The sequence below is a fragment of the Limulus polyphemus genome, unplaced genomic scaffold (genome assembly GCF_000517525.1).
Source record: "Limulus polyphemus unplaced genomic scaffold, Limulus_polyphemus-2.1.2 Scaffold1460, whole genome shotgun sequence".
NCBI classification, from domain to species: Eukaryota; Metazoa; Arthropoda; class Merostomata; order Xiphosura; family Limulidae; genus Limulus; species Limulus polyphemus.
In genome coordinates this window covers 165,655-177,051 of record NW_013667070.1, presented here as the reverse complement: position 1 = coordinate 177,051, position 11,397 = coordinate 165,655, and the positions used below count along the sequence as shown (strand labels likewise).

At 33.1% G+C, this 11,397-nt stretch overlaps 1 protein-coding gene across 1 annotated transcript in view; it reads right to left on the bottom strand.

The window, feature by feature from the left end:
• The window catches only part of LOC106463684 (AT-rich interactive domain-containing protein 1A-like), a 127,900-nt gene that overhangs the window by 22,327 nt on the left and 94,176 nt on the right, over positions 1-11,397 (bottom strand). The window contains exons 5-8 of the mRNA XM_013923742.2: positions 6,332-6,430; positions 5,350-5,466; positions 3,896-4,624; positions 861-1,264 (exon numbers count right to left, since the gene is read on the bottom strand). Coding sequence (XP_013779196.1) covers positions 861-1,264; positions 3,896-4,624; positions 5,350-5,466; positions 6,332-6,430 — 1,349 coding nt within the window. The remainder of the gene's footprint in view (positions 1-860; positions 1,265-3,895; positions 4,625-5,349; positions 5,467-6,331; positions 6,431-11,397) is intronic.

The window sequence follows — 11,397 nt, the reverse complement described above, 5'->3', positions numbered from 1 at the left end:
TTCTAAATAGTTTCTATGTCTCATGCTGCCTATGAAACTCTTCCTGCCAACATCAAAATTTCCACTATGACAAGCTTCTTCAAAAGAAGGTCAGGCTAGTCATAAACAACACATCATACTCTCCACAGATCCTCCAAATTACATAAACATTGACTTCCAAGACCATATTGAAGCATCCCAAAGATACAAAAGTACACTGGAGCTGTATCGGAGGACTTGAAAGAGAGGGGCGCTTCAACGAAAATGCTGTGATCCCAATTTCTTCATTCATCTTGACTTAGAGGTAAGGCTGGAACCTTGTAATCCTTCGTTAACTTTAAGTCCTTGTTAGTTATAATGTTAACAATATCCAACTTCATCACAATGCTTTCTTTTGGAGGGGTTGGAGGGTTCTCTTTGATAACAATAGCTCTTATTTTGCATATGAGAGTTTGTTCTAGATTGGTTTTGGATGTGGATTTGGAATGTCTCTGTTGTTCTAAATGTTCTGCTGTGTGGGTTTTTCACTAACATGAAGAGCAAATGAGAGTTTCCTTCAAAATGTTTTATCCTTAAACTTTACAACTATCTTTTTCCATAAAAAAAAAACCTGTGACAAAGCATTCTAGCCATAAGCCTAATGTGGCAGTACTGAACTATTGAATGGTTGTAAACTTGGCATGAAATAAATTTATAAATACTTAGCACATTAACCATGTCAACACACAGCTCACCTTGTAGTAGCTGTACTAACACATGAACTCTCAAAGAGATATCAAATATTACTGGTAATTCATCACTTTAAGCACTATGTAATATACATACACAATTTGTTTGATCTGTGTTATTCATTTAAAGAGCGTAAGTAGGACTAAACTCACCGGACTGGCCGGGGTCCTTGGCCAAGTAGGACTAGTTGCTACCTCAAACTCATCGTGGAATGAAGACATAGAAGCTGTACCAGGAGAAGGTACGGTGTTAGGTGTTGGAGGGTGCGACAGAGTCTGTTTGCTGTTTGGTTTTGGTGTCTCTGACCGCTCCTCCGGTAAGGAGGAAGACCCAGAAGCATTAGACAACTGACTTCCTTCGTCCATAACTAAAGGAGGGTTAGATCCCAGAGCCATTTTGCTTTGCTGAAGAAGCTGGTGGTGGTACTGGTGATGATGTACCTGAATACTACCTGGCTGCTGTTGTAGCTGGACTTCTGTTGGGATGACAGCTGTACCAGCAGTCATGATAGATGAAACAGGAGTGCTGATGCTCTGAGTCACCATGGTAGTTTGAGCTGTGAACAAAGTAAAAGATGAAGACAAGTTAGAAAACGAGATGAATTTTTAAGCCTTGAATGTATACTTCCCAGTACCCCGGGAAATATACGTCCCAGCCGCAGCGAATGACTTAAAAAGATTGACAGGAGTTTACTAAAAATATTGGAAGACTTATCATGAATATTTTTAACACCAAATGATTGTACTTAAAACACAATACTGTTATTTTATAGGTAACAGAAATGTTTCTGCTAATTCTACTGACAAAAAATTATTTTAAAACGAGCACTTTTAATTGACATAATAGATCAAACAAAATATTATTAATTAAGGAAATATCACACTTCGAAATGATGTATTTAAGTGTTTTACACTCACAAAAAAGAAACCCATCATTCTATAGGTATTTGAAGAACGTGTAGCATTTCGCCATAATTTAATTCTTCGTATTATTAGCCAACACTGGGCAGCTTGTACATAATTGAATAAACAGAGTTGTTTAAACATTTGTTTAACAACAAGTAAAAGCTTGGGTTTATAAAGACTTTAGATTACAGGTCTTTAAAAAACCTGCCATACAGAATTAGACTTTTCTAGGAACTTTCGTTCATCAAATATGCACACGAGCAGAAACGACAATAGTCACAAGTCTTGCACAGCACACGATTCAATGATCAACACAAGTCTTAAACAAACCCGATTCAATGATCGACACAAGTCTTAAACAAACCCGATTCAATGATCGACACAAGTCTTGCACAAACCCGATTCAATGATCGACACAAGTCTTGCACAAACCCGATTCAATGATCGACACAAGTCTTGCACAAACCCGATTCAATGATCGACACAAGTCTTAAACAAACCCGATTCAATGATCGACACAAGTCTTAAACAAACCCGATTCAATGAACGACACAAGTCTTAAACAAACCCGATTCAATGAACGACACAAGTCTTAAACAAACCCAATTCAATGATCGACACAAGTCTTAAACAAACCCAATTCAATGATCGACACAAGTCTTAAACAAACCCGATTCAATGATCGACACAAGTCTTAAACAAACCCGATTCAATGATCAACACAAGTCTTGTACAGCACATGATTCAACGATCGACACAAGTCTTAAACAAACCCGATTCCTAGAAACAAATTTTCATTTCTTTTTTATTTCTTAAACTAATTATTTGAAGGACTTTTTCATACTGAAAATGAAATCGTATTAGTTTTTCAAGAGTATGACTTACAAAAGAGCAATTCTTCCATGATTTCCAGTAACAAAATTTTTAAAGCTTGTTTTTTCATGACTCTCCAGAAACTCTAAGACCTTTTTGAGCATGTTACGGCTTACTTCCATAACTCTAGCATTCACTACTTAAAAGAAGGGTAACCAGTCTAACGGTGAATATAAATGTAGTTAGAATACTTTTTTCTGTCATATACATGTTCATGTGTAGAAGAATGTTAAAGAATGTGTGTTTATGTGTATAAGAATGTTAAAGATTGTGTGTTCATGTGTAGAAGAATGTTAAAGAATGTGTGTTCATACGTAGAAGAATGTTAAAGAATGTGTTCATGTGTTCTTTAACATTCTTCTATTGTCTGTTCATGTGTAGAAGAATGTTAAAGATTGTCTGTTCATGTGTAGAAGAATGTTAAAGAATGTGTGTTCATGTGTAGAAGAATGTTAAAGAATGTGTGTTCATGTTCATGTGTAGAAGAATGTTAATAAATTTGTGTTCGTGTGTAGAAGAATGTTAAAGAATATGTGTTCATGTGTCGAAGAATGTTAAAGAATGTGTTCATGTGTATAAGAATGTTAAAGAATGTGTGTTCATGTGTAGAAATGTACTTAAATGTGTATCAACGTTGAACCATGTTGGTGTATATGTACCACAGTGTATAATTCAGAAGTGTTTAACAATTCTTTAACCTAATTAGTTTATAATTTGCCCAATATAACTCCTAAGAACTCACAAAAACTTCAAATCTTACCATCCTCATTGTTTTGACTGTAATGTCACCTTTAAAAAGTAATTATAAATGATCAACATGTTGGAAGGAAAACAAAGTTTGATAATAAAAAGAATTATGACACTTATGATAAACAACATTATTTAAAAAGGGGCAAAGATGAAACATCTTGGAATTCTACAGATTTCATCTTCAGTACCCAAAGAAAAATAAAAAAAGAATTTACATCAATCTTTGGACATCATTAAAATTTTATTATCATTTAACGATAATAAAACAAAAATGCATGGAAAGTAAGCAAGAAAATGCAAAATTAGAAGTAACATCAATATTACTACGCAGTGGAAAATGTACAATTTAAATGAACATTGTATGTTATTCAGGGCTGGAGAATGCCGTTTGATGTGCGTGGTTTCTTTAATCAATATTCCCAGATTGGTGTTGGCCTTGCATAGGATAGTGAAATTATATATGGAAAATTCCGAGACATTTATCTGGGTCCACCTTAAAATAAACAAAGTGGCATAATAATCTTCGATCATAAGAAACAGAAGAGCAGGAACTTGATTTTTATGCTGAGATGGACACATAGAGAATTGGTGAAGACTGTTTCATGTTTAAAAAAGCTCAGATGCTAAACACAAGACGGTGTTCTGAACTCGTTACTCACCTATAGAAGGAGCAGAGGTCTGGGTGAAACCTGCAGCCACAGACGATGCTACATTTGATGGGTCATTTCCACTTGATGGAGTTGGCACACGAGATGACATTGGCGACGACCTGTTTAGTGGTGGCAGCTGAGAATGGGGACTAGCACAAGGTGCTACTACTGGAGAATGTTCTTGGCTGGCTGGAATGTTTCCGGTAGATGGTGATGTGGATGTACATGGTATTGGAGCTTGAGGAGGTCCCATAGAATGGGTCATATTCTGCGAGCCCACGGGGCTACTGCTGGGTGGAATGGGAACACCTGCTTGATTCTGTGGAAGAGCCTGCATATTGCTGAACCCACTGTTTCCATAGATCTTGTGTTGGAGATGCTGTCGTAAAGTTGGAGATGGCCTGGGTCCCGTAGAGTTAGCTGCTGCCATCAGAGCAGCTTGGGCAGCAGCGTGAGCTCCACCTGCTGTCATAGAAACTTTTGTATACTGGTTAGGAGGAGGCATAGCATTGTTCATCATGTATGTTGCAGGAGGTGAAGCATTGTTTCCATAGTGGGAATTCATGAAATTGCTACCAGAGGGATTCTTGTAGCCCTGCGACCCAGCATGGTTCACCATCCGAATCATTCCTCCAGAACCGGGGAAGCCGGTTGGACCTCCCGGTCCACTATAATTTGACTGAACATGGCTTCCATACTGTTGCATTCCCATGGAACCTGGTGGACGATGATAGTTACCTAAAGAAACATAGCAGCAATGGGATACCTTTAAAAACAGTCATAAAAATGAATGAGATTAGTACAATTCTAAACTTAACGTTATCAAGTACTGAGTCTGAACGACAACTGCTAAATCAATTGTTTTTGTTTGCAAAGCTACAGAACGGTTATCCGTGATAACCATCTTCCTACTTTTGAAATGATAAACTAGAGGAAGGCAGTTATTAACAGCCCCTTTGGGCTATTATAATTTAATAAGGTATTAGGAGAGTTAATTCCATAAATACCGACACCTTCGCTACATCCACAAAACGCCGACAACGATGAAAGATAAAGACAAATATTTAATAGTTACATCTAACAGAAAGAAGTTATTATCTCATCTACAAAACACTGACAGACAGACAGAGAAGTCATAACAATATTCACAAATAATGACAAATTATAAAGGAACAGACAGACAAGTCATAACCATATCTAAAAATATAGAACATGTATTATAGATAAATCATTAATGATGAACAGATGAACAGAGTAGTCGTAATTACATCCAGAAATCGTAAATGACAAAATGAATAGAAAAAGATTAATTACTTTGGATTTTTTTATTTAATCATATTAGCTTAAGTGTATACAATGAAAAATATTGCATTCTATCATTATTTTAATACGTCATATTTTTCTAAAACTATTTTTGCTTTGGTACATTAAGAGAATCCTTTTTTTTAAAAAAAAATAATCACCTTGTGGATAGTGACCAGGTTGTTGTGAATAAGGCCCCATCTGACTGGCTGTTCCCATTCCTTCTGGTGTCATCTTATTTCCAAACATGGGTGGTGGTGCCATCTGCTGACTAAAACCTATAATACAAACATTTTTACATTTGTGTCACTGCAACATTAGTAATTAAATAAAGACAGTAATGAAATTATTTTATACAAAAGGTGTTATAAGAAACGTTACATCGGTTCAAGAGAGCACCCAAAATTTATTAAAAAAACCAACAGACATTTATACAGTGAGAGAATCAAAAATTCTTTGAACTTTGAAGTATTTTTTTGTAGAAAACAGTAAGCTATTTATTATAAAAACATTAGTTTAAGTTTCATATTGCACTTTCTTTCCAGTAGAATACAAATGTAAGCTTCTTGTTACAACTAAAATATACAATTAAGAAGCACAGGACTTTGAAATTAGATGACAAAGATAAAACTAAATTTTCAAAAGTTAAAGCTATTTTTTTCTATCCACTGATAAATATTTATTATTTTAAGGGCAACAAAAGAGTTTCCTCAAGTTATTTTGCACTTAAAAATAGACACTCTTAATATATCTTCCCTGATATACAAGTGAACAAAATCATAATATTTTTTTATTTTTTCATCTTGATTTTTTTTCTTTTTCATCTTCATCTTGATTTTTTTTTCTTTTTCATCTTCATTTTTAAAATAATTTATATTTCTACATAAAATAAACTTAATAGCCTAAACTTGTGTTTATTATGATCCATTTAATCATCTAATCAAATTAAACCTCACAGATGTTACGAGTACAAAAAGAAAAAACTTAAACCTATCTTCATCTGTAGCTACATAAAGTTATTCAAAACAGCGGCTGTTTCTCATATACAAAATAACTTTGTCTAGATTTTCAAAAAACAGCACTCAGTTAAAAAAAAAAATCAATTCATTAATGGTAGTTGAGAGTAAAATTTTATTTCTTTACCTTGCGTTGCCATTGGTGACGGGTTCATGTGATTTGAAGTCCCACTATCTGACTGACCTGAGGCTGGCCTAGGGGGCATGGGAAGATTGGGTTGATTTCCTATAAAATTTAAAACAACATCAAATTTGTATACCTGCCACAGAAAACCTATTTTATATGCTTTTTTCTCATATTTTCACTGAACAAATCCTCACATAAGTGCTGTTAATATTTTACTCTTTCTTTTTACACAATATAGCAATCAAATTAATATGTTAAAAGTATTCAGGAAAATCCTTAATGTAAAAACAATTGTTTTTTTATCGAGGTTCAGTGTATGCCAAACAATATCACAAAAAACATTATGCTGATTAAAGGAAGAAAGTTGAGTTATATCCTTCCCCACTAAGACAATTATTCATTTCTATTGCCTCTTTCACTGTTGTTCAAGTTCTATCACAAAACATTGTGCTGATTAAAGTAAGAATGGTGAGTTATATTCTTACCTAACAAGAAGTGTCATTTATCATTCCCTTCTATTTCCTCTTCCACTATTGTTTAGGTTTTCTTCTACATCCAATTAACAAGTTTTCATGACCCTAAAAATGTGCCTTTACTTTGGACATAATTTATCTGGGTCATTGATTTTTTTTCCCAAGAATTTTACTTGCTAATTGTGAAGTATTTTCATACACTTAAGTAAAATACTTGGTTGGGAAAGAGTGAATCTAAACCCCCAAGATGAAGAATTTGAAAATTGGGCAGGTCTTTCAAGAATATAATGTGCTAAATCATCAATCTACAATACTTGCCTTGAATGGTGTAGAATTAAGTTGGCAAATATCTATAATGTTGAGTTTCAATGTTATAAAGAGTTAATCAAAACTCTAACAGTTTTCGACTAATTTTTAATCTACAACATACCTCCCTAATTACTTACAAGTCAAATATCTAAATAAATCTAGACAACGATTTCTTTACGAAAGCATTTTGTACTTCGTAGATTTTAAGAAAGCAAAATGAAATGAATTATAAATTCATGAAATAAATACTTATTTACATCAAATACACAACCTAAGTTTCGCTTCATTTAACTTATTATTACAGACAAAATTAATACTCCATAATTCAACTCTTTGGAGTAATTTGATATGGTTTTAAAACTTCCAAAACTTTACATTTAGTACTTACTTAGTAATGAAAATCTGTGTGCTTTAATTAATACCTAAAGTATAAATCATCACTTATATCAAAGGCTCAGCTAATATGAGGTCACAACACCTATTAGACAAGCCCTCAATATCTTTATATTAGCGAGTATGCTACTAACCCATCCACTGCTGATTTGCCGTACAGGGAATGGTCTGCTGTATACGGTGTACCAGCTCGCACAATTTCCAAGCATGTTTAACGCAGCTGCAGTCAAAGGATTAATGAAATTTTGCATAATGTTAAAGACTAACTAGAATTCATTATGTGCAAAATTCTGTTTAAAGAACAGAAATCAGGAGTTTCAAAAACAAACTACGATAAGCATATTCTGAAGTGACTTGTGTACACCGTAAAAATCTGAGTTTTGTCTTTCTGGAGTGTTACCGTAAAACAAGCATTTTAGTCTAGAATAAAATCCATTTTTAATGCATTAGTGTGACAAGGCCATAATGTTCTTTTACACTTATGGATGACAAACAAACCATCGAACTGACTTGGACCTGCTCACAAAAAGTACGAGAGAATTTGTAAACAATGAAAGAAAGAATGCCCAAAGTGTAGTAATGCCATATCTTTGAATCTTAGACAATAACTTGAAAGTTAATTTAAACACAAGTTGAGTATAAATAAGTTGTACATATGTTTTGACTGTGTGTAATTTTAATAAGATAGTTGTTATCATACTATTCACTGGAGAAATGGTGTTGCTTTAACAACGTCATAATGTTTTAAATTTTAGGATGAAAGACTTATTAAAGGGACAACTTGTAAATATAAAGGCTCTATGCACAAAATTGCTGATCAACATATGAATATTAAATTCACAGTTGAAGAACAAAGAAGATTCTGTTAATTAGGGAAAATCATTAAATTAGAATTGTTCTCATAAGCCTAATTTTTTGTTAAACACCTGAATATTAAATTCACACTTGAAGAACAAAGAAGATTCTGTTAATTAGGGAAAATCATTAAACTAGAATTGTTCTCATAAGCCTAATTTTTTGTTAAACACCTGAATATTAAATTCACACTTGAAGAACAAAGAAGATTATGTTAATGACAGAAAATCGTTAAATTAGAATTGTTCTCATAAGCCAAATTTTTGGTTAAACACCTGAATATTAAATTCACACTTGAAGAACAAAGAAGATTCTGTTAATGACAGAAAATCGTTAAATTAGAATTGTTCTCATAAGCCTAATTTTTTGTTAAAAACCTGAATATTAAATTCGCACTTGAAGAACAAAGAAGATTCTGTTAATTAGGGAAAATCATTAAATTAGAATTGCTTAATGGTTCCTCCAGTTATTGTTTACTGCGTTATTAATGATATTGTACTCCTCTAACACTATTTATGTATTGATTTTAAAAAATACCCTGGAATACGATAAAAAATTAAAGCATATAATATTGTACTTCTACCATAATACTCATCACATTCATTTTAAATTATCACAGAATATGACAACTATCTTATGAATAGTGAGATTAAATTCAACCTTCTGTGCTTTTGTTATTGTTTAACAACCTGATAAACCTATATTGCACATACGATCCCATTTTAATATAATAAAAAACACTATTTTATTGCCAACTGCAATGTCTAAAAATAATATAGACTAATTTAAATAACTATAGGATAAAAAAAAAAAAAATCAATAATCGAAAACTGTAATTTAGATATTGTAGCAACCCGACATGAATGCCCACAGCTTTTTTTAAATCTCATTTTCCTAAACTACTCAAGCATAAAACCATTTGTGAATACATGACTTGATTGGTTTAATCTTTATCCCCCAATCTATATAGATAATTTCCTTTGATCAAAGGTTAATTGTAATCCACAAGAAGACACGAATAATGCAATTAACTTCACCATTTAATACTTGGGGGTTTCCTTTGTATATTTTACACTAAAAAAATTAGAAATTTCGCTGACGTGTTTCTCAGTTCCATACACTAAATGTTTCAACAGGCACATATAATTACTCTTTACGATGTAATATGTGGGGCTCTCCAATAGTAAATTGTATATAAACAAGTTGGCAACTTAAAAGTAGGCTTCTCAAGACAAAATAAATTTCAATCCGTCTTTATGTCCATTAATACCGAGAATGTAGCAGAACTTTCTTCACTAAGTGACCAAGTTTTGCTGTATTACTATAACGTGGGGATGATGCAAATTAACTTCAACTTTGTATGTTCAATGTTCTAGATAAATCAAATTAGAACATATTGATCGATTGATTTATTTGTTTGATACGTGTATTCAAATCATCACTTTGTTTTTATAAACTCAATGACTTTCTACAATTTAAATATTAATAACACTAAAGTCCTTAAGATTTTATTAACTATATATATATATATATATATATATCCTCTTTCTTGCTGGTGTGAGGTTCATGCAATGATCCTAGAAAAGATTAATCGTTTAATCTCTGTGCACACAAGTAACCACTGTGAAAATTAAAAACTGTAATACACTTTATTACTTCTTCAAACTGAAAATGGCCTTTATCACGTATGAATATGTATGACCAGGAATAATAAATACTGGTTTTTGTTGAATTTTTGTGCATACACAAGAGCTACATGCAGTAACCCTCTCCAATTTTGAAGTGATAAGTCTAGGGGTAAGCAGGTTCGATGACAAGTTGTGATCCTGACCCAATGATTGCCCCAACCCCTAGTGGTGGAAGGTAAAATCTGTGAAGTGATAAGTCTAGGGGTAAGCAGGTTCGATGACAAGTTGTGATCCTGACCCAATGATTGCCCCAACCCCTAGTGGTGGAAGGTAAAATCTGTGAAAGCACCATATTTACAAATATTCTCTTTTACAGTAAATGTACATTAATATCCAATCTATCCTGGAAACACTTTGTAAAAGTACGATAAAAACAACAACTGGAGTGAAGCTGCTATAAATAAATAGAATTTTCCTTATCTTGGGTGAAGAAAATTACACAGATATTTTTGTATAATGCAACATTTTATAGAAGCATATGGGAATATCAGCAACAACAGGATTGTAGTGGGAAATATTGGAATACCAGCAACAATAGGATTGTAGTGTCAAATATTGGAATATCAGCAACAATAGGATTGTAGTGTGAAATATTGGAATATCAGCAACAATAGGATTGTAGTGTGAAATACTGGAATATCAGCAACAATAGGCCTGTAGTGTGAAATATTGGAATATCAGCAACAATAGGATTGTAGTGTGAAATATTGGAATACCAGCAACAATAGGGTTGTAGTGTGAAATATTGGAATATCAGCAACAATAGGATCATAGTGTGAAATATTGGAATATCAGAAACAATAGGATTGTTGTGTCAAATATTGGAATATCAGCAACAATAGGCCTGTAGTGTGAAATATTGGAATATCAGCAACAATAGGATTGTAGTGTGAAATATTGGAATATCAGCAACAATAGGATTGTAGTGTGAAATATTGGAATATCAGCAACAATAGGATCATAGTGTGAAATATTGGAATATCAGCAACAATAGGATTGTAGTGTGATATATTGGAATATCAGCAACAATAGGATTGTAGTGTCAAATATTGGAATATCAGCAACAATAGGCCTGTAGTGTGAAATATTGGAATACCAGCAACAATAGGATTGTAGTGTGAAATATTGGAATACCAGCAACAATAGGATTGTAGTGTGAAATATTGGAATACCAGCAACAATAGGCCTGTAGTGTGAAATATTGGAATATCAGCAACAATATGATTGTAGTGTGAAATATTGGAATATCAGCAACAATAGAACTGTAGTGTGAAATATTGGAATATCAGCAACAATAGGATTGTAGTGTGAAATATTGGAATATCAGCAACAATAGGATTGTAGTGTG